The sequence below is a fragment of the Sycon ciliatum genome, chromosome 11 (assembly GCF_964019385.1).
Source record: "Sycon ciliatum chromosome 11, ocSycCili1.1, whole genome shotgun sequence".
NCBI classification, from domain to species: Eukaryota; Metazoa; Porifera; class Calcarea; order Leucosolenida; family Sycettidae; genus Sycon; species Sycon ciliatum.
Window position 1 is genome coordinate 18902588 of NC_088653.1, and position 25691 is coordinate 18928278.

The 25691-nt window shown below is 52.0% G+C and overlaps 2 protein-coding genes across 3 annotated transcripts in view; both read right to left on the reverse strand.

Moving 5' to 3' along the window:
• LOC135827442 (uncharacterized) overlaps nucleotides 1-18537 on the reverse strand; it is a 29189-nt gene extending 10652 nt beyond the window's left edge. Inside the window, exons 1-2 of the mRNA XM_065339944.1 lie at nucleotides 18274-18537; nucleotides 10578-10653 (exon numbers count right to left, since the gene is read on the reverse strand). Of these exons, the coding sequence (XP_065196016.1) occupies nucleotides 10578-10590 (13 nt within the window). The 5' untranslated portion in view covers nucleotides 10591-10653; nucleotides 18274-18537. The remainder of the gene's footprint in view (nucleotides 1-10577; nucleotides 10654-18273) is intronic.
• LOC135827419 (uncharacterized) overlaps nucleotides 1-25691 on the reverse strand; it is a 101357-nt gene that overhangs the window by 23487 nt on the left and 52179 nt on the right. The window lies entirely within an intron of this gene.

Here is a 25691-nt window from a genome sequence, read left to right on the forward strand (position 1 = left end):
CGACCCCAGCAAAGTCTCCGCCATTGACGACCTCAAGGAGCCTACGAATGTTCCTGAGCTTCGCCGTGCCTTAGGTCTCTTCACCTACGTCGCCAGATTCATCCCGGAATTGGCTACGATCTCAGCGCCCCTCCGTCAGCTCCTGCACACCGACACTGATTGGTTCTGGGACTCCCCACAGCAGGACGCGTTCCGTCGGCTGAAAGAGCTCGTCGTTTCAGCCCCGTGCTTAGTGCACTATGACCCCAAGCGTCCCATCATGGTCAGTGCCGATGCCAGCAGCTATGGCATTGGTGGTGTTCTGCTCCAGAAGCACGATGGCGACTGGCGCCCAGTAGCCTACGCCTCCCGTTCCCTGACCAAGACGGAACAAGGCTACGCGCAGATCGAAAAGGAATGCCTCGCAGCGGTGTGGACGTGCGAGAGGTTAGACCAGTACCTCTTCGGCGCTCCCAGGTTCATAGTGCAGACGGACCACAAGCCGCTAGTGCCACTGATCAACACCAGAGACCTGGACAAGGTCCCCATCCGATGCCAACGAATGCTGCTCCGCTTCCTCCGGTACGAAGTCCAAGCCATACACGTTCCCGGCAAGGATCTGGTGGTGGCTGACACGCTTTCACGAGCGCCAGCATCGGCATCAGTTGACAACGTTCTGCAAGACGACATCGGCATGGTTTTATCAACCACTGCCGAAGATCTCACGAGTCCATCCGTTCTCGCCGACCTAGCCAAGGCTACGTCTGAAGATCCCGTGTTATCCAGTGTGATGCGCTACGTCATCCATGGCTGGCCTGCTACCGTCCCTGACAACATCAAGCCGTTCCATCGTGAGCGAGGCCAGTTGTCTCACATGCAAGGTGTCTTGTGCCACGGCTTTCGCCTGGTTGTTCCGTCCGTGCTACAGCCTGAGATCCTCCAGAAGCTGCACGATGGTCACCAAGGTGTCACGAAGAGTAAAGCCCGTGCCCGCTTCTCGTCATGGTGGCCAGGTATCTCTGCCGACATCGAGGCGTTCGTCACCAAGTGCACTACCTGTATCAAGCAGCGTCATCAGTCTCCAGAGCCTCTTCAGACAACTCCGTTCCCCGAGCGTCCGTGGCAGCGTATCGCATCGGATCTCTGTGATGTCGACGGCCGCCAGTACCTGATTACCGTCGACTATTTCTCCCGTTACATTGATGTCGCTTGTCTCTCATCGACTACGTCACGGACCGTCATTACTCATCTGAAGAGCATATTTGCTGCCCACGGCTATCCGGACATCTTCGTCAGCGATAACGGGCCACAGTTCGCTTCCGACGCCTTTGCACAGTTTATGTCGTCGTGCAACATCACGCATCGGACCAGCAGCCCGAAGCATCCTCAAAGCAACGGCGAAGCAGAACGCGCCGTGCAGACTGCCAAACGACTCATCCGTGCGCCAGGTGATCTACAGCAGTCCCTCCTAGCGTATCGCTCCACACCCCTGGCCAACGGCTATTCGCCCGCCGAACTATTGTACGGCCGCAGGCTCCGCACCAATCTTCCGTGCCCACCTGATCTCCTGCAACCCTCCTGGCCAGACATCACCGCTCTCCGGGCCAAGGAGCAGGAGGCTAAGCATCGGCAAGAAGATCACTTCGATCAACGCTTCGCAGCAAAGTCGCTCTCCCCTCTGCCACTGGGAGCGAAAGTGTGGGTCGACGACAAGCGCGAGGGTACAGTGGTTGAGCAACTCACCGATCGCTCCTACAACATCGCCACCTCATCCGGTCTTCTGCGCCGAAACCGCCGTGCAGTGAAGTTGCTCCAGCCAGTGACTCCTCCCGGACCGGTGCCAGCAGTACCACCGGCCGCGCTAGTCCCGCAACAACAGCCTGTGCCTACGTCACAGCCAACTCTCCGTGCTCGCAACAACATCCAGCCACCGCAGAGATTGATCGCTACCATATAACTCTCTCTGGCTTCATGCTATTGCTATTGCTCTCCCGCACATTGCATAGTTCTGTTCTATGTGCCCGGCTATGTACAACCCGTACATGTATCTGTCTTGCCTTTTCTCCATAACAGTTTTTTTCCCAGCTGTTGTGTTTTTGCTCTCTTTAATTTTTTTTCAAAAAGGGGGAGATGTCCTATCCTGTATCATGTTACCCTTTCACCCATTCACGGCATAGTCCTTCCCCTGCCTGTCGCCATGTATAGACGGTACGTGACCTCTCACTACCCCCGTGCTACGCACGATACCATGCTCTGCTGGGCAAGGCCTCCCTGACTCTTCACTATATCTACACTCATCTGTCTGTAAAATAAACGACTTCCTTATGTCAGTACATGACACAACAACTAGCACACCCACCCACCAGCACACACACCCACCAGCACACCCACACACCAACACACCCACCCACCAGCACACACACCCACCAGCACACACACACACACCAGCACACCCACCCACCAGCACACACACACCAGTACACCCACACACCAGCACACCCACCCACCCACCAGCACACACACCCACCAGCACACACACACACACACCAGCACACCCACCCACCAGCACACCCACCCACCAGCACACACACCCACCAGCACACACACACACACACCAGCACACCCACCCACCAGCACACACACCCACCAGCACACACACACACCAGCACACACACCCACCAGCACACACACCCACCAGCACACACACCCACCAGCACACACACCCACCAGCACACACACCCACCAGCACACCCACACACCAGCACACCCACCCACCAGCACATCCACACACCAGCACACACACCCACCAGCACACACACCCACCAGCACACACACCCACCAGCACACACACACACACACACCAGCACACCCACCCACCAGCACACACACCCACCAGCACACACACACACCAGCACACACACTCACCAGCACACACACCCACCAGCACACACACCCACCAGCACACACACCCACCAGCACACCCACACCCACCAGCACATCCACACACCAGCACACACCCCCACCAGCACACCCACACACCAGCACACACACCCACACGCACATCCACACACCAGCACACACACACACACCAGTACACACACCCACCAGCACGCGCACCCACCAGTACACACACACACCAGCACACACACCCACCAGCACACACACCCACCAGCACACACACCCACCAGCACACACACACACCAGCACACACACCCACCAGCACACACACACCAGCACACACACCCACCAGCACACACACCCACCAGCACACCCACACACCAGCACACCCACCCACCAGCACAACCTCCCACGAGCACACCCACCCACCAGCACACCCACCCACTAGCACACCCACCCACCAGTACACACACCCACCCACCAGCAACCCCACCCACCAGGAACCCCACCTACCAGCACACCCACCCACCAGCACACCCACTCACCCGTACACCCACCTGCCAGCACACCCACCCACCAACACACCCACCCACCAACACACCCACCCACCAGCACAGCCACCCACCAGCACAGCCACCCACCAGTACACCCACCCACCAGCACACCCACTCATCAGCACACCCACCCACCAGCACACCCACCCACCAGCACACCCACCCACCAGCATAACCACCCACCAGCACACCCACCCACCAGCACACCCACCAGCACACACACCCACCAGCACACCCACACCCACCAGCACATCCACACACCAGCACACACACCCACCAGCACACCCACACACCAGCACACACACACACACCAGTACACACACCCACCAGCACACACACCCACCAGTACACACACACACCCACCAGCACACACACCCACCAGCACACACACACCCACCAGCACACACACCCACCAGCACACACACACACCAGCACACACACCCACCAGCACACACACACCAGCACACACACCCACCAGAACACACACCCACCAGCACACCCACACACCAGCACACCCACCCACCAGCACAACCTCCCACGAGCACACCCACCCACCAGCACACCCACCCACTAGCACACCCACCCACCAGTACACACACCCACCCACCAGCAACCCCACCCACCAGGAACCCCACCTACCAGCACACCCACCCACCAGCACACCCACTCACCCGTACACCCACCTGCCAGCACACCCACCCACCAACACACCCACCCACCAACACACCCACCCACCAACACAGCCACCCACCAGCACAGCCACCCACCAGCACAGCCACCCACCAGTACACCCTTCCACCAGCACACCCACTCACCAGCACACCCACCCACCAGCACACCCACCCACGAGCACACCCACCCACCAGCACACCCAGCCACCAACACACCCATCCACCAACACACCCACCCACCAGCACACCCACCCACCAGCACAGCCACCCACCAGTACACCCACCCACCAGCACACCGACCCACCAGCAAAGCCACCCACCAGCACAGTCACCCACCAGCACACCCACACACCAACAAAGCCATCAACCAGCATACCCACCCACCAGCACACACACCCACCAGCACACCCACACACCAACACACCCACCCACCAGCACACCCACTCACCCCATTGCGCGAAATCACGCGACACCTGTACATTTTCGATCTGCGGGATGAAGATGACGACGTCCATGCATCAGGTATCAGGGGGTAGTAAGATACTGGTATATTACTACTCCACGCCTCAAATCGTGCTGTCAAGCGTATGCGGGGGAGTGTAGCATGCCATCCCTTACACTTTCCAGCTCAGGGTTACCCTCACTACCAATGGACGAAATTTCAGGGTCACAGCTTGCGCAACGGCTTTGTCCTGTGCGAATGGCCACTCGACATACTCAGCACAAATTTTCTATTGCATGCATGCACAAAATGTTCAACTTTCGTATTTTTGGCGACTTTACCACCGTCGTGGAGGCTGGTTGGTGAGGAGCAGGTAGCCATCCCTTGTGGAATCAAACACATGGTTCCACAGTGTGGCTGATTCCGCAAGAGCCAGGTCCATACGAGGAACATTCGCTTTGTCTTTTGCCATCGAAGTAAGTCACTTTTCTTGTTCTCAGTGTTTTTTACGTTCAACGTTTCTGAGATTTTTGAATTATTCACTTTTCATTCTTTCATACTTTATTTCTTCATGTTCACTGCCTCACTTGCCTTCTGATCTGGAGAATGTGACGGAGGTGACTGTTGGTTACTGCCTGGTATAACGGTTGTCGTGCTGTTGCTGTATTTCCGTCCTGCTCGCGACGTTGTAGATCACAAACAATTTGAAATCACATGAATTGTACTTACCGTCGTGCGTGCGGTATTAGGAAACACTGTGCAGATTAGATCGTCGCAATGTATCTATATGTGTGTCTGGTCATCCTGTGCCACGCAAGAACTCCAACCAGACGCATTCGTCCTCGGCCCTGTTGATCGATTGTCCACTCGTCTTTCCTTGAAGAACGATCGATCAAAAAAAATCGAGCTCGAGGACTTTTTGCAAAAAAACGGCTGAAAAAAGGAAGAAAAAAGGGTGCTGAGAATGAGATTCGAGTACACAACCATGGTCCCAGCAGTTTATGTGGATGTCGCTCATAGATGCGCGATTTCGCGCAATGCACCCACCAGCACACCCACCCACGAACACACCCACCCACCAGCACACCCACCCACCAGCACACACACCCATCAGCACACACACACACACACCAGCACACCCACCCACCAGCACACACACCCACCAGCACACCCACCCACCAGAACACTCACCCACCAGCACACACACCCACCAGCACACACACCCACCAGTACACACACCAGCACACCCACCCACCAGCACACACACCCACCAGCACACCCACACACCAACACACCCACCCACCAGCACACCCACTCACCCACCCACCAGCACACCCACCCACCAACACACCCACCCACCAGCACACCCACCCACCAGCACACACACCCACCAGCACACACACACACACACACCAACACACCAGCACACCCACCCACCAGTACACACACACACACCAGCACACCCACCCACCAGCACACACACCCACCAGCACACACACCCACCAGCACACTCACCCACCAGCACACACACCCACCAGCACACCCACCCACCAGCACACACACACCCACCAGCACACCCACACACCAACACACCCACCCACCAGCACACCCACTCACCCACCCACCAGCACACCCACCCACCAACACACCCACCCACCAGCACACCCACCCACCAGCACACACACCCACCAGCACACACACACACACCCACCAACACACCAGCACACACACCCACCAGCACACACACCCACCAGCACACCCACACACCAACACACCCACCCACCAGCACACGCACCCACCAGCACACACACACCAGTACACCCACACACCAGCACACCCACCCACCCACCAGCACACCCACCCACCAGCACACACACCCACCAGCACACACACACACCCACCAGCACACACACCCACCAGCACACACACCCACCAGCACACACACCCACCAGCACACACACACACACCAGCACACCCACCCACTAGCACACACGCCCACCAGCACACACACCCACCAGCACACACACCCACCAGCACACACACCCACCAGCACACACACCCACCAGCACACCCACACACCAGCACACACACCCACCAGCACATCCACACACCAGCACACACACCCACCAGCACACACACACACCAGCACGCACACCCACCAGCACACACACCCACCCACCAGCACACACACCCACCAGCACACTCACCCACCAGCACACACACCCAGCAGCACACACACCCACCAGCACACCCACCCACCAGCACACACACACACACACACCAACACACCAGCACACCCACCCACCAGCACACACACACACACCAGCACACCCACCCACCAGCACACACACCCACCAGCACACACACCCACCAGCACACTCACCCACCAGCACACACACCCACCAGCACACCCACACACCAACACACCCACCCACCAGCACACCCACCCACCAGCACACACACCCACCAGCACACACACCCACCAGCACACTCACCCACCAGCACACACACCCACCAGCACACACACCCACCAGCACACCCACACACCAACACACCCACCCACCAGCACACCCACTCACCCACCCACCAGCACACCCACCCACCAACACACCCACCCACCAGCACACCCACCCACCAGCACACACACCCACCAGCACACACACCCACCAGCACACACACCCACCAGCACACACACCCACCAGCACACCCACACACCAACACACCCACCCACCAGCACACCCACTCACCCACCCACCAGCACACCCACCCACCAACACACCCACCCACCCACCAGCACACACACCCACCAGCACACACACACACACCCACCAACACACCAGCACACACACCCACCAGCACACACACCCACCAGCACACCCACACACCAACACACCCACCCACCAGCACACGCACCCACCAGCACACACACACCAGTACACCCACACACCAGCACACCCACCCACCCACCAGCACACCCACCCACCAGCACACACACCCACCAGCACACACACACACCCACCAGCACACACACCCACCAGCACACACACCCACCAGCACACACACCCACCAGCACACACACACACACCAGCACACCCACCCACCAGCACACACACCCACCAGCACACACACCCACTAGCACACACACCCACCAGCACACACACCCACCAGCACACACACCCACCAGCACACACACCCACCAGCACACACACCCACCAGCACACCCACACACCAGCACACACACCCACCAGCACATCCACACACCAGCACACACACCCACCAGCACACACACACACCAGCACGCACACCCACCAGCACACACACCCACCCACCAGCACACACACCCACCAGCACACTCACCCACCAGCACACCCACCCAGCAGCACACACACCCACCAGCACACACACCCACCAGCACACACACACCCACCAGCACACACACCCACCAGCACACCCACCCACCAGTACACACATCCACCAGCACCCCCACCCACCAGCACACCTTAGACCTTAGACATGCCCATCGCGGGAGTGATGATAGCGAACAGCTAAGTAAGACATAGCAACTTGTGCTGGGATTACACCATTGAACAGCTTGCAAGGCTGATGAATTGACCGCCACTATTTTTAGCCTGGTATCCACCACACAGCTGTTGAAGTGACTTTTTCTGGCCAGTGAATCCCTATTTTTCATTTTTCCATTTTTTTCCTTTTTTCCTTTTTTTTTCTTTTTCTACACACACACCACACCACATACTCCGGCATGCACTGGCTGTTGGTAACCACCCAGGAGAATGAAAGAAAAGTCAGGAAGAGTCTGAGAAAGAGAAGAAAGACCTGTGTGACCATAATCGTCGGGAATCGAACCCGCAACCTATCGATTGGAAATCGCTGCACATACCACTGCACCATATGGGACACCCACCAGCACACACACCCACCAGCACACACACCCACCAGCACACACACACACACACACACACACACACACCAGCACACGCACACACACACACCAGCACACCCACCACCAATAGGCCCCCGTGTAATATTCCGGCATTTTTTTAGCATTTTCGGTACAATCCGCGAACCCAGCACTTTGGGCTCGTGATGCAGCATTTTGGGGGAAACAGAGCACTTGGCCGTTGTGTATCAAGAAAAACTTCCCAAACAAGAACGTCACTTACGCATTCCGTGGGTTGGCTTCTTGTTGAGAAGTTTATGAATTGTTTACCATGGCAGACTCGAGCAAGTCTCTTATTGAGTATTTTCTAACTCCCTGGTTTTGACGGCGTGTGCTGAGGATTACAAAAAAAGTCGGCATTTTCCGAGCATTTTTGGCAAAGTTTGGGAGCATTTTCGGCAAGGTTAACGAGAATTTCCCAAAAGCATTTTCGGCAAAGTTTCGGGCATATTACACCGGGCTCTACCCACCAACCAGCACACCCACCCACCAACACACCCACCCACCAGCACACCCACCTACTCAGACACACACACACACACCATGTACCACACACACACGCACGCACACGCAACCACGTCCACACACGGATACTCACGTTCAAAGACCATACTGAACATTGACCATCACACACAGAACTCCCCTACGATAACACAACACCCTCCCCCCCCCCCCCCCCCACACACACCTACCCACACACACTGCATTGACACGCATATACACCCACCACCCCTCCTGCAAATCCAGAAACTGCAACGATGAACTTTGACAGTAGGCTTGTATGCAAACTGCCAACCCACACTACCCCCCCCCCCCCTGCCTTTGCAAACCCACACTCCCCCCCTGCCTTTGCAAACCCACACTACCCAGGGGCGTACGAGGGGTTTTGGAAGTGGTACGACCGAAGGTGGGTGCGGCCGAAGGCCGTGTTGGAGGGGGGTGCGGGGGACCTCCCCCGGGAAAATTTTGTAAAAAAGACACAAAATCCTGCGTTCTGGGTTACTTGTGGCACACTTCAGGCGCAGTGTGCAGTCGAGTCGAGTACAGTACTCAGTACGACTGCACACTTCAGGCGCAGTGTGCAGTCGAGTCGAGTACAGTACTCAGTACGACTGCACACTTCAGGCGCAGTGTGCAGTCGAGTCGAGTACAGTACTCAGTACGACTGCACACTTCAGGCGCAGTGTGCAGTCGAGTCGAGTACAGTACTCAGTACGACTGCAGATGCATAACAGATCTACGAGTAGATCTACGAGTGTAGAAAATGGTCAAAGTCTGATGCGCATACATGTACATCAACATGATCAAGAGTCATAACCATCATAATCCCCTCGGATCAAAAACAATGGTGCCCTGCCTCGAGACCGGCCTTGCGCTGGTGTGGAGTGTACGCATGACATCAGAAGATCCGATTCCGCTCGACCAATACATATGCAGAGCTGGATCGCGATATCGGCGTTGCACACTCTGCAGTCTGGGGGGTTATGTACTCTTGTGAACATGTACATATGTATCAGCATCGATGGATCCTGATTTTTTTATTACGGTTTTGCACGTTCCAGACGGACCACACTTTTCGAAAAGTGGTACGGTCATGGTCGTACCAGTCGTAGCGGGTACTACGCCCCTGCTACCCCCCCCCCCCTGCTTTTGCCAACCCACACTACCCCCCCCCCACCTGGCTTTGCAAACCCACACTCCCCCCTGCCTTTGCCAACCCACACTACCCCCCCCCCCCCCCCCCCCGTGCCTTTGCCAACCCACACTACCCCCCCCCCCCCACCCCCTACCTTTGCCAACCCACACTACCCCCCCCCCCCACCCCACCCCCCCTGCCTTTGCCAACCCACATTACCCCCGCCCCCACGTGTGCAAACCCACGCACTGCAATGATACACTACTACCACCTCCTCCACCACACCTGAAAAGTTACCCACTGACACCCATCCAACTCATATTCTGTACATGACGGCATATTTGAGTATATACGTAGTCCAGCAGGTGACAGACAGCCTGCAAACAACCACATACCTGTCACAATTCACGTTATGAACACTAAGAAAACTCATGCTTACCGTCATCATCCATTTCTCAGCTTCACAATCTCTGTAGCATGTCTTACGTTGTGTTCATATAGCACTATCCTGTTTACTGGAGATAACAAAACAATGAGTAGACAGACAATGAGACAAAAATCGCACACACCTATTCAGAGACAATCAGCAGAAGAACAGAAAGCTGTCAGACAATTGAAGGACACATTGGAGCCAGAGTGGGGGGGGGGGGGAGGGGGGAGGCGGGGAGGAGGAGGCGAGGAGTGGGGAGGAGGAGGCGAGGAGTGGGGGGGGGGGGGGGGGAGGAGGAGGCGAGGAGTGGGGGGAGGAGGAGACGAGGAGTGGGGGGAGGAGGAGACGAGGAGTGGGGGGAGGAGGAGACGAGGAGTGGGGGGGGGGGGGAGGAGGATGGAATACATTACTAGCTGGCTGAGGTAGTTTTACGGTCGTCTGAGCACGGTAAAAAAAATGGTACTGTTGACATCGGGTTTTTTTGTTAAAAACTTAAATGGGGGTGGGGAGTTAACCCGAAGCAACAAATTTCCCCATTTGTATAATCACCTACAGTCCATTTGAAAACTATAGACGCGTACCTAGGCAAAAACCGTTATGCCAGCATCTATACCACATAAAATCTGTGATCACTTTGCGCATAAATTTTCCAAATAGACCGATCCCCTTATTATACTGGGTTCGAGCACGGGGGCAACCTCACTCGCGATCGAGCTAGTTTTTGAACGTGACAGCATCTTTGACAGTGTGTTTCAGGTTTGTTTTGGAATGTCTTCTGCTTAGTTCAAGTAGTTTGCGATGGCTTCGAGCGGTGCTAAACCTCCTGCTGGTAGGAGCAGAGTCTCCCAGAGAGACATGGACTGTGATGCCGCTGCAGTTTTTTTACGAGGCGCGGGAGGGAACGATCTCGGGCCACAAACAGGAGTTACTCCAGAGGTGAGTTTTTTTGTTGTTGAAATATTCGAATCGCGAATCGTGGTGTGAGATATATTTTGTGCCTAGGCTACAGCAGACCATATTTCTTTCTCCTTGCGATCGGTGCTGAAGATAATAGTAACCTTTTTCTGGTCTGTCTTTTCCTCTCCAGAGCCATCTTCTATGAAGGTAACCGTGGTGCTGCCAAGTCACCAAGTCGCGATCAGCAGCCCTGAAGTGGAAAAATCGATTTTCCAACGATCTGGTTGGACATCAGCCACTAAAGTACTTCTGATTTGCCTGTAGTGACAACAGCAGCCATCCTTGGACACCTTGCAAAGACAGGAAAAGCCACTGGTGGAAGCGACTGCTAAGAGGTGACGATAGCAGTGCAGTGGTGATCGCTGTTTTGTCAAGTCGAAGGGCTAGCCAACCCAGAGGAAGCATAAAAAAAACGATGAGCAGTGCGTGTTATTTTTTGAGCGTGAAGAGCTAGAGGAGGACAGTGCAAACACATGGACGGAGTGGATGGTGTTTGAAGAACAGTGTGCTGTGTGCCGGCTGGTGGTCTTTGTCAGCATGTATTCGTGCTGCTTCTTGTGCTGGAACACTTCTCGCCCAGGAAGGCAGATTGCGTGCTCCCTGGCCCTCAGTTGGCTATGGGGCATTTGTTCCAGGAACATTACCCCAGAGCCAATGATGAGTCGTACCTTTGAAAAGTCGCTGTTAATCGCAAGCGTAGCGCAGTGGATTGCTCCCTCTTCGAAGCACGAGGGCCAAAGCTTGCCGCTGTCTGCAGCAAAGTGTGTGTGCGGTTCTTTCGAACCTATGAATATACCCCCTGCACGTTCAGAGTGAACTATTTTCTAGTATATTTAACATCCTCAACCCGCCACCACCATGCGCTCTTGGCCGAACTAATGCACGAAGCATAAACACACCAGCACAGCAAGGACACTTCCGTTGACAGATATTGTTTACGCCTCTAGACCGCTGTTTCTTTTCTTCGAGCTCATCGTTAGAGGAGGATAGTAGCAGGATACTAATGATGATATAATAGAAGATGATAGACGGTTTATGGTCCGATATTGATGATTGAAGATCTAAGAAAGCAATGACAGTGATCGCGAAATGGATAATATTATCATGATTATATGCCAGTCTGGTAATGCGTTGTACTAGTGGACAGTATTGAAATCATCACTGCATTCGATGCAAATATTGGTATACCTTTGGTTTCAGTATTGGAAAAAAAGAGTAAGAGAACCTGGTTGATTTGGTTGCATCTGCGACTGGCTACCGGGTGTTGTGATCAGCAATGTTACCATGGGAGAAAATAAGAGCGCAAGGATCTGTTGGGTCTTTTTGTGCCGGTGCGAGAACCCTAAGTGCATGGCAAAATAGAACTGTTTCATCCACAATGCAGAATGTCTTGCGGTACATGGCATTGATGACTGAACATCTCGCCAGCTCGCCCAAATGGGGATCATGCCCAAACGGAGGAACAAGACGTCTTTCCAGCTCAGCTAGCTATATAGTATATACCGTGAAACGGATGATTAACTTGTGCCACGCATGACAGCTTCTGTCCCATTCGGCCCAGGCTTAGACACATCAATGCCAATAGCAGCTGATCCTCCATTACATGCTTATTGGCGATTTACGGCCACCTCCAACTGTATCCGCCGTCCCTCAGCTTCCGTCTTCGCAGATCTGGCTCGGCGCAGTACATTTTCTCGGCTAGGCTTAAAGAAGTCCCACAGGGCGGTCCAAACACCTGAAGGCAAACCAGTCAGAAACTGGCGCGGCTCAGAGTCTTTCTTTATGTTATTGTACGTAAGCTGTTTTTCGGCTTTCTTCACCCCATCGTCCAACTGCTCCACGAGACTCTGTACACGAGCTCTACTTGCTGCCAACTCCTGATGCAGATGCTGCACTTCCATTACAGGACCAAACTGCACTAAGCCAGGTTCCTTTCCAACTCAAAATGCCGTTGCCTCTCAGCAAAATACTGGTTTGCGAGCATGGGGAGCTCGTGATGCAGACGCTGCACTTCCATGACCGAACTGCACTAGGCTCAGCAACTACTGTTTTGCGAGCATAGGGAGCAGAGCGTCCAGACTCCACTCTCTTGCGAAAAGCAAACCTGGTACCGTAGGACAGCTGTTTGGTTTCCTGGACTCATCCTGCCCTTGTAGAGCTGGGCAAAACGATTTCGACTTCGGGATCGAAATGATCGCTGCATCTCAAATATTCAGAGTGACCCTAAAACTACGTCCTTCCTCACGGGGAATAGCCTGGATCCGCTTGCTCCAGGCCGCTGTGGCTCCACACGACGAAAGGAGTGAAATGACTTGCTTGCTTCGTCCTCCTGTTCTGACAGTGAGGAACGCAGCAATGATCCTGAGAAGGCATCCTGAAGTCGTAAAAAGGAAGACGTCTAAACAAAAACAAAACAGCTCAAATCAAAAGTTCTTGTGGCATTTTTGTAGACAGGCTTGCACTGCGTGCAGATTTCGCGTGCTCTGCACTTCGCATGCGATAAGTCACGCAAAGCCGAGGTGAGGTTGGTCGCGTGTGTGCAGCAGGATCCCACGCGACTGCGGAGTTGCCCCCTTGCTCGAACCCAGACAATAATAAGGGGATCGGTCTATTGGGCGTCTGTTATCCAATCGTTTAGAAACTCTATGAGAGTAATTGTGGAGCGATCCTGAGCAATATTCCGAAAACTATTCTCAAAAAGTTCCAGCCAAATTTGAAATATTTCAAAAACCCTATGCGTCTATAGTTTTTGAAATGGACTGTAGTCCTCTCTATTCGTGTACACAGCGGTGATCAATGAAATGTGGACATAACGGAAGTTTTGAAAGACAAATTTCACTTTCAAGTTCACACTCCAATGAAAGTAAAACTCATTGACGAATTTCGCGTTGTGATGAGCAAGTCGCGTCACTCAAGTACGTGTCGGGCGTTGCGCAGCCCTAGACCTGAAAACACTGGGTTGCCAAATATGGTGCAAGGTGCAAACTACTTGAGTCACATGACTGGATTTCATTGAGCGGCACTGTACATGTGTACGGGCACTACAACCTAGTAAACGGAATTTTCTTTTCTTTTTGTTTCAGTACAAAATTCACATTATCTCCAGAGACTGGGGTGAAACATGGAGTGTGGTGGTGGGTCCCACTAAGCTCAGCCGACCAGAGGTCTCGGCTTCATAGCTCCATTGACGCACCAAAGTCAGACAGTCCTGAGACGAATCTGCAGGCGTGTAGCAGTCCCATTTAGGTTGGTCCGGCAAGATCCGACTTTGATGCTCCCCCCCCCCCCCCCCCCCATACTCATACATATGCCGGTACATGTACATGACTTTATCTTGCCCGTAAAAGAGGCCGTTACCCCGCCAAAAACAAACAAACAAACATGTACATACATTGTACAATGGACAGGTACATGCATGTAATCGTGACCATGCAGAGTGACATAGGGCGAGAAAAGGAAGGACGTTCTGCATGAGTCAGGAAAAGGGCATCAGCATGTTGTGTCCGTCCAAACAGAACTTGTTGAAGCCTGTGAAGGCATAGCAACAGTATCTAAATGCATGTGATAAATGAACCAAAATGTACCTTTGGAGGAGGAGAAAGTGTATTGCAATGGACTATCTTTGGTACAAACCCTATCTAGAAAGAATTGGAGGAAGAAAAGAATCCGAACACGTTTCAGGAAGTACAGAGTAGGAACATTCACGGGCATGACTGTCCTCATGACCTTCAGCAGGGTCATCATGATTCTTGATGACATGTACAATGTAGGTCTACCACCGGCACCAAGAGTCCATAACTCTTGCCGGCACTACTATGTAATACCTCTATACTATTGTACACATCATGCACATCATCATCATCATCATGGGGGATATCCTGAGCTGCTCACATGGGTGAGCTCCCCCCCCCCCTTTTTTTTTTTTTTTTTTTTTTTTTTTTTTTGGTGCAGGGCACTGTGCAGTCCCAGACCTGCAAACACTGGGCTGTGCACTGGTGCAGAGCACTGTGCAGTCCCAGACCTGCAAACACTGGACTGTACACTGGTGCAGGGCACTGTGCAGTCCAAGACCTGCAAACACTGGGCTGTGCACTGGTGCAGGGCACTGTGCAGTCCCAGACCTGCAAACACTGGGCTGTGCACTGGTGCAGGGCACTGTGCAGTCCCAGACCTGCAAACACTGGGCTGTGCACTGGTGCAGGGCACTGTGCAGTCCCAGACCTGCAAACACTGGGCTGTGCACTGGTGCAGGGCACTGTGCAGTCCCAGACCTGCAAACACTGGGCTGTACACTGGTGCAGGGCACTGTGCAGTCCCAGACCTGCAAACACTGGGCTGTGCACTGGTGCAGGGCACTGTGCAGTCCCAGACCTGCAAACACTGGGCTGTACACTGGTGCAGGGCACTGTGCAGTCCCAGACCTGCAAACACTGGGCTGTGCACTGGTGCAGGGCACTGTGCAGTCCCAGACCTGCAAACACTGGGCTGTACACTGGTGCAGGGCACTGTGCAGTCCCAGACCTGCAAACACTGGGCTGTGCACTGGTGCAGGGCACTGTGCAGTCCCAGACCTGCAAACACAGGGCTGTGCAGTGGTACAGGGCACTGTGCAGTCCCAGACCTGCAGACACTGGGCTGTACACTGGTGCAGGGCTGACTGTGCAGTCCCAGACCTGCAAACACTGGGCTGTACACTGGTGCATTAAAGGGGAAGTCCGGTAAAAAAGTAAAATATCAGCGTCCGTAGAGTTTCGGGCGCTGAGTCGAATCGTGTCGGTCCCACGTGTCTCCGACAAAGCGTTCTCGAGATATTTCTGTTTGAAAAACTGAGTTTCGGGGGCTGCGCCATGACGTCATGCGGCCGCGCCACACCCTCCGCAACGTCATAGCGTGCAGCTAGGTCAAAAGGAGTGCGTGAAAGCAATAGTGTCAATGCTATTTCAAATGATTTGGCGACAGATAGTACCGCATTTGCCCGATTATAAGTCACACCTTTTTACACTAAAATTCAGTGTAAAAAAGGGGGTGCGACTTACAATCTAGCGTGACATACTACTGAAGTGAATATATCGCAACAATATTGCTCAAACCTGAAAATGGGGTGCGACTTATAATCGAGTGCGACTTATAATCGGGGAAATACGGTAGGTGGTGCAAGGGACCCCGAAGACGGAACTCTTTGTGAGAGTGTAGATGCAGCCATGGCTGACCTTCATGAGTTCGGTCTTGGGCTAAGAACCTCGGTATTCAGCTGAAGAAATGGCAGCGCGGGCCGGTCAGGAGCGAGCGCTGCTGCGTTTCCGACTGATGAAGAAGCAGCAGCTATTGCAGACGAGGCTGATATAATTATCAGATCTCTGGAGAGCAGAGTCGCCAAAATGGAGAAGAGTGATGCGCGTGCTCTAAATGTTGTTCCAGTCTGATTCGCTTGGACTCCAGTAGCCTGCCACATGTTGATGTTTTGGTGCAAACTTGGCATATTTCCGACTACTGTGGAGAACAGTGCAGGCACGGGCACGACTCTTCGATTCAAGACTCGCAGCACTACGGGATCTGAAAGTATTAGGTCCGGGAGCTGTTCGCTGTTTTTGTCACTTGTCTGAAAGTAGTCACCGTTGTGCACTCATCGTTGTAGCATAAAAGAAAGAGGCAGGACTATTCCATGCGGAAAACTAAAATTTTCTTTCTCAAAGCACAACCACCGCCGGCATCGGCGAGGAGAAATGCACGTTCCTGACTACATGTACATGACTTCACATACGCCTGATCATGTGACGAGTGTAGTACATGACTTTACATACGCCTGATCATGTGACGAGTGTAGTACATGACTTTACATACGCCTGATCATGTGACGAGTGTAGTACATGACAAGTCCGTGTCTTGACTAGTTCTTTATCTAAGTTTTGAGTTTTTTTAATCGAGTCTTATTGTAGCTACCCCAGCAGGCCAGCACGGCACTAGTGCGGGAGTAGTTCTGTGTGTGATGAGTTTGTTGACTACACTACAGCGCTGGTCTGCTGCACGCAGCGCAGAGCTAGTCTGCACGCAGCGCAGAGCTAGTAGAGGCCAGTGCGGACGGAAAAGTCCAACTCGGAAACGGCTAAAATAAGGGAAAACCTCGAGGTTTGCTGAACTGAAAATCACAGGGTACCAAAATAATAAAATACAATACAATACAAAAGGGTACGTAATGTTTGTAACATTGAATCGAATGGTCTTGGTCCGAAGAAGCTGCGACAAACGGTTCCCCAATCGAACGCGCTCCGAATATGGCCATTTTGTACACAACTAGATGGTGTGGCTGAACTTGCTGCACGCTGTGACGTCATCACCTGGATCTGGGTGATGCGCGCTCAAATTCGCACATGTTCGATTGGGCGTATCTGACGAACCATAGGCCGCTGCCTCCTAGACCTAGGACAAAGACCATTCGACTCAGCGCCCCGAACTCTACGGGCTGTGAAATTTTTAAATTTAAAATTTAAAAAAATATTTTCACCGGACTTCCCCTTTAATGCGTCTATGAACTCCCCCCCCCCCCCCCCCCGTGTCATTGAACACAGCTCTGCATTATACTATCATTGGTATCCGAACTGTACATTGAGATATCCTTCACCGCCGTTCTTTGTAGAACGCAAGAAATTCATTCAGCTACTCCTCGAGCCGTCCAAGTACGAAATCACAGAGCAATACAGATAATAATTATACGCTAGTACATACACACAGAAAATACAAGATCACTAACCAGGAGATGCGCGTGTTCACTGTGTGACGCTGCGACCCAGTTTCTCAATGACGTCCCTTTGGTTTTGGACTCTTCGAATAACACCAGCCCGCTATCGCTGCACTGCCTGTACTGAATCAGACTAGACTCCCTACCACCAGAGCGGACAACTAGCGATAGCTAGCGAATCAGCTAGAGAATGGAACCAGAGTACTCCGTCTTTGGCGATGTGTACAATCATGCAAGTAGGTTGTGACATCTGAACGCACGGACACACACCTCTGCCACTGATAGTGATAGTCTCATCACGTAAGTTCTTCGTCCTTCGTCCTTGGCTAGTACTTAGTAGTAGTAGAACTAGTAGGCTCTAGTAGTAGCCGCTGCTACACGCAAGTACTGAAGTAGAGCGTAGATATACACGGAAACGATGGGTGTTGAGCAGACCAGAACAGGACTGGAGTGATTATGTTTGCCGCTTCCGTCCGGACCTACACTGAGTTTATTATTTTATGCTCTCCATGATCCACAAGGTGTAGCGAGCTGCGTGGACGTACTGGTACTGGCAAAGGAAAGTGTCTGCTGTTCCCACGGACGTAAACGACGCGGCAGAGTCGGAGCTGGCTTGCTAGCTGTATGCGAAAATATACTAGTAGTAGTAGTAGTACTAGTACTAGCATCTACTGATCTAGTCCTAGTGACCTACTTCCGGGAGTACTGACCTAGTCCGTTAGTAGTCGTTCACTACAACCAAGACTAGCGAGTACGGTTACTGCTAAAACAGCAGATGGGGGCGCCTGTACCATGTGTACTGTCGTTGCGCGACTCGAAAACGAAGAACTGACTCAGCTCAGTCGTTGTGCTTGCGGCTGACCTGCCAAATAATAATAATTAGGCCACCCACAATCGTTGTTTCGGGTCACCCGACCGACCGTCTTTTTTCACCCGACCGCAATTTTTTTTTATTGTGCATGCAAATGTACATGACTAGACTATGTACGTACATATGTACACAAGCGCAGTCCGATCCAGTCATCGACCTCAGAAGCAGCCAAATAAAATAACAGGATGAAGCGCTTGGTGACGATGTTGTCTTCCGATCCGCAATCGGTCCTGAAACAGCATCAGCTCCGCCACCGCGTCGCTCTTTGACAGACGTTTCAAGGTGAGAACTGCTCCTCAGACTCGTTTGCCAGCGAGGCCAAGGTCTGGTCCTGGAGGGGACCTGGGTCTGATGGGACAATGACTGTGCTGGATCGTCTACAGTCATGATTTGATCGACTGGCTTGATGGACAAAAGCTATTCGATATGCACATTTGTACATGTATGCACAATCATACATGTACATGGCAATAACCAAAATAAAAAAAATAAAAAAATAAACCCGACCGACCGACCCTGGTACGGATGAGTGAAGTGACCCGAAACAACGAATTAATTCTAGGTAGCCTTATTATCAAAATAATATTAATGGCGGAGGTTTCTCGCTTCGATCAACTACTACTACTACCAAGAGTACATAACCCCCCCAGACCAGAGTGTGCAACGCCGATCCAGCTCTGTGTAGGGTCTTGGTCGAGCGGAATCGGATCTTCTGATGTCATGCGTACACTTCACACCAGTGCAAGGCCGGTCTCGAGGCAGGGCACCATTGTTTTTGATCCAAGAGTACCCGCGACTCCCCGGGTTCCCCTCAGATGTGTACGGTATTATGACGCAAAGATCCGATTCCGCTCGACCAAGACCCTACTGTAAATATACAACTTTTCGGCAGCTATTTAATTTCGGCTATTCGGCACCGACCCAAAACGCCTAAATTAAAACGCCGATGAAATTTTTCACAGCATCTGTCGCACTATACCATGCCCTCTACCCCACGCCGAAAATAAATCGCCGCCGAAATGTCAAAAATCGTGAAGTGCCGAAATTTTGCAGCGCCGAAATTTTGTATATTTACAGTATCTGGCCTATGCAGAGCTGGGTCGGCGTTGCACACTCTGGGGGTTAGGCCACCCTGGTTAATTCATTGTTTAACGTCCTTTTTTTCGCGAAAAGGTACGCGGGAGGGCGGAAAAAAACAAAAGCCCATTCCAAAAACTAAAAACCCCAATCAAACATTTTGACCAGTAAAGCATGTGATATTTCTGGGTCTAACGGCACTTGCAGGCATAGAACAACACTCTTTGATGGTACATTGGAGCACTTGCCTGATGAATCCAACAAAACAGGTACATAGCACACTGTACAATTTTATTGAAACAAAGAAAAATGATGGCACCTATGTACAGGGGATGGCCCACGCCTGGTATAAAGTAAACGTAAAAGAGAAAAAAAGTAGTACAGTGAAATCGATAACAATAGTTCAGTTCCCACACCGCTCCTGAGCCGGATCAGACCACAACAGGTACATACAATCATGATAATCGGATGTGCGACCAGCGCTGCATTCCATGCAGCGCATAAAAAATGCATGTGTGTTCCGCTTTATCCACGGCCACGGCTGCTAAAACAAACGCTTGGCCAGCGCCCTGGGGCCGGCGCTAGACGCGCGACCGGATTTCCATGTCCACCGTACCCGACAGTAGGACTACATGACAGTACTAGTACTACAATCATGTAGTAGTAGTACATAGTAGTAGTATGGAGAACGAACGCGTTCAAAAGTATGCTTTTCAGCGCAAACAATAATATTTTCGCTATTTCGATCGTGTTCTCGCTCAGTTACTGTTTCTCTGCTTGTAATTGTAGCGAAGATGTAGCTTGCTCCAGGTAATGTTGACGTCTTCTAGTTCTAGATATGCTGGACCATGATGGACGCTTGGAGAGATCGGCTGTGGCGATACCATCGCGGAATGCCACTCGAAATTGAATATTTGTATCCCTGATCCCATCGCAGAATTCGCTCTCCAAACAGGAGCGAGAGGGAGTGCAGCGATGGCCTAAAATCGTCAAGGCAGGCGTAATTCACCAGCCAGCGACTGCTTCTTGTCTTCTCTTTCACTTACCTTAGCCTGGATGTGAGTAGATGAAGAAAAATATTGATTTCGAATCTGAGACAATATTTCGAAATTTGCAATATTGAAAACCTGAAATATGTGACAATACATGACATATCCCTGGCATGTTGTTGCTCTTCATGCACTGAGACAACGCTTGGGAGGTGGTTTTGTCCCTATGTTCCCAGTACATGAGCACAAACTAATTTTCATCCTATCTGTTTGTGATATCCTGATAGGTCAGAAATATGCACAATTGGCGCGTATCTTTGGTTTTCCACCTATGGCCTTCATATACTACTGCATGCTGTACCAGTATCCATGCCTACCTGGGTGCAGTGATACATTATGGAGTCAGGAAAACACAACTTGCATATACAAAAGTTCTGTAGATTTCACACCATGGTTGCTTCTTTGGCTACGATAGCCCGTACCTTACATACGATCATAATCAGTAGATGGCTGGTATATAAAGGGTTAAAAGAAGCTAAGAACGGCGCCGCGGTGTTGGTTTTCTGCCAGCTTATGGGATACATAATAATGATCCAGAACGAACTGTTTCTAAGAACGTGCTATAAGAACGCAGCCAGATTGCTGAAAAAATAAGAACGCCCCAGGTTATCCCCTTGGAAACAACGTTCTTTGGCGCGCACTCTACTGTATATCTGGTATTCGCCGGACTCGCCCCATTGCTGACATCAGACCAGCACGTGACTTGGTGCCTTCAGTGCACTGAACTTACTTGTACTTGAAGGCACCACATGCACCACTCCACCAGGGCCTCACCCTGCTCACTCACTGACTGTGTCTGGAGTCACTGCCCCAGATTCCTGAACACCAGTTTTGTGATGACGCGGCCCCGTGCCCGTAGCCGTCAATGCTGTGACCATGGTCTGGTGGTGACTGATTGCCAAGGAGGCATGGGCGCGAGTACGGGTGTGTGCAAGAGTACTACATTTGTAGTACGTATGAAAAACTGGTTTTCATGCACAGTTATATAAATATACGTAGACATCTACTCGGCTTGTCAGTCATGGTCGCCATGGTCACAAGTTGGTGTGTGTGTGTGTGTGTGTGTGTGTGTGTGTGTGTGTGTGTGTGTGTGTGTGTGTGTGTGAACAAGAGTAGATAAACTGTTTTGTAGTCTTGCTTAGTCTTGGTGTGAATATGGTGCTGACTGACTGTCTGTGGTAATCTACATATTGTACATATACGTGGCAGTAGTCAAAGAACATTAAAAATCTTGAAAATCCATGATCATCCGGAATAAATGAATAGAAGAATCCAAAGTCCACGCATGCCGCTCACATTATTTTTACTATCTGTGCATGTACATGTAGAATCAGACCATTGTTATAATTTTTACCATAGGCATAGCGCAACTGAAATACCGGCTAAAATTCCCGACCATCATAATCATGCAGGGTGATCCCCGCTAACCGGTAGTTAAAGGGGAAGTTAAGGGGGCACATCACCCAAAAATTCGGTGAAAAATCGAATTTGTAAATTCATATTGAGTGCTACGTCAGCTGAAAGAGCATGAATAGCTGCAAATTCTCTGAAAACTGTGTCCCTATCTGACCAGCCGTTCAAGAGTTATGGCCGAAAATGTACCCTTGCAAGGAAAGATTTTTTTGTTGCATGCTGTCATTTGTTGGCAGCACTGTATTTGAATGTGAGCAGACCGTGCGCAACTTGTCGTATTATGGAAACACGCGAAAGTGTGCAGAATTTTGCCCCAAGTCCAAAAAAGTCCAAAAAATCACGTTAAAAAACCACGTATTGGGCTGCACGGCGGCGGGCGAAGCCCGCCGCCGTGCAGCAGGACTTTTGCCAGCACCCTCGTGACGTTGCAGATATGTGGCTTGATTATTGTAGTTGACGTTGATTTAGTGACTTTGGCAAGTTTGAGTCGTGTCAAGAAGTCAGGTAGGATTCAGTACTAGGCAGTAGTGAAACGTGAGTGGCAGTCTTTGCCGGTTTCTGAGGGCATCCTGGATTTGGTGTGCAGCGCTGTGGAAATGGCTTGCTGTGGAGGTCCCAGCACTGGATGTTGTATCAAAGGTACGACCTCGTAGCACGTGCTAAACCTAAAAAAATTCAAAAATTGACTTGGGTCTGTGGGAGTCCGTGAGAGAACGCCCACTCATTCCGTTGTGACAGATTCCAGGGCCACGTTGAGGGGCCCTACCCCACCACCCATGGCTGCTTCTGGACTTATTTTAGGTTTGGGTCCCGCGCACGGACAGAATGGGCACGAAAATGTGAAAAAAATGTAAATGCATTTGTTTGGCTCCTGGGTGGCTCGCACACCGTAGCACTATGCCGGAAATTTGAGTTTTTCCGGCCTGGAAAGCCTGTCAGTGAGGCGCAAGAACTTGTAAATCATGTCCTGAGGGCCAGCATAGTGGCAGGAGTGTGTGGTCAAAATTTCACTCAAATCCACTGAGAAACACCAAAGTTACGGTCAATTGAATGCCATATGAAATTTTTGGGTGATGTGCCCCCTTAAGGCAAAAATTAAAATTTCACCAGTTGTAGTCTTCGGGGTGCCGAGTCGAATGGTCTTGGTCCGAGAAAGCTGAGACGCTCCCTTCCTACTTGAATCCCAATCGAACTCGCGCACTTCCACCGAAACTGGGTGACTGCGCCCTACTAGATGGGGATTTGTATGCAAAATGTCACTAAAAGCGCCATTTCGTTCTTATAAAAGCACGGATGACCGCGATTGGCTCATATGTTGTAGTCTTTTGGACGCTGAGTCGACTGGTTTTGGTCCGAAAAGGCTGCGATGCAGCGTTCCTCCTTTATTCCCAATCGAACATGGTTGAACAAGCGGTCACGTGCTCCTGCGTACACCAGTCACCTGGTCACCGTGCCTGCAGGGTACAACTTACTAGCCTGTTTGACCTTTTTTGGGTGCAGTCCTGTCACTCGAGTTGAACCTTGGTGTGAAAGTTGTCGCCTGCTGGCGTGGTGACCAGGTGATTTGGGCACCCAGGAGCACGTGACCGCTTGTTCAACCATGTTCGATTGGGAATAAAGGAGGAACGCTGCATCGCAGCCTTTTCGGACCAAAACCAGTCGACTCAGCGTCCAAAAGACTACAACATATGGGCCAATCGCGGTCATCCGTGCTTTTATAAGAACGAAATGGCGCTTTTAGTGACATTTTGCATACAAATCCCCATCTAGTGGGGCGCAGTCACCCAGTTTCGGTGGAAGTGCGCGAGTTCGATTGGGATTCAAGTAGGAAGGGAGCGTCTCAGCTTTCTCGGACCAAGACCATTCGACTCAGCACCCCGAAGACTACAACTGGTGAAATTTTAATTTTTGCCTTAACTTCCCCTTTAAGTAAATCTGTAGGGAACTGTACCGGAAAAGACAGGGGTACCGGGCCTCGGGTGCTGGGCCTATGCATATGGTTCGAATCCCGCTCGTCTACACGAGTCACGACGCGGATTCTTCTTTTGCAACACTAATAACAGGAGCGGGATTCAAACCCAGCACCCCTGTCTTTCCGGGACCGTGAATGCCCTACTGATTAGGCTACCGGGGATCACACACACGCCCATACCCGTGGGTCCTTCTTGCTACACAGATTCCCCATGAGTATGAGTACGGCCCATGCGCACACCGTGTCTACGCGGCAGTACATGACATGTACATGTAGTGTATGCCTGTGCCTAGGGCTAGGGCCATAGCCCTAGCCCTAGCCCTAGCCCTAGCCCTAGCCCTAGCCCTAGGGCTAGGGCTAGGGCTAGGGCTAGCTAGGGCTAGGGCTAGGGCTATGGCTAGGGCTAGCTAGGGCTAGGGCTAGGGTTAGGGCTAGGGCTAGGGCTAGGGCTAGGGCTAGGGTTAGGCGATGGCGAACAAGACCACAAGTAGTATCTACTGCATAAGCGGAATCGTTTGCGCTCGTTTTAGTTCACGAATTGCGATGACAGACCATTTTGCAGCTGCAAACATTTGCGATTGGAGTCAATTTGATGATGATTCTTGACAGTTTCGGGCCCACTTACTTTCGGGAATTCACACCCATCGCGAACGTTTCCGGATCGCAAAGGTTTCTGGTTACAGTAAGCATTCTCCACCAGCTACATCAGGTCACAACATGTAGTTGTCCGAAGCCGATTGCCCATACACAGTCAGTTGCAGAACTGAACGCATGCAACTATGCATGGCCGTTAGCTCAGTGGTGTGCGCACACTTTCAGATCTCTCCCACTCACTCACTCTCTCTCTTTCTCTCTCTTACACACACACAGACACACACACACTCTCTCTCTCACACACATACACAGACGCTCACGGACACACTCCGGCAAAACACTCACTCTCAAACACTCACACTCAAACACTAACACACAGACACATTCATACACGGACACACGCGCACACACACACACACACACACACACACACACACACACACACACACACACA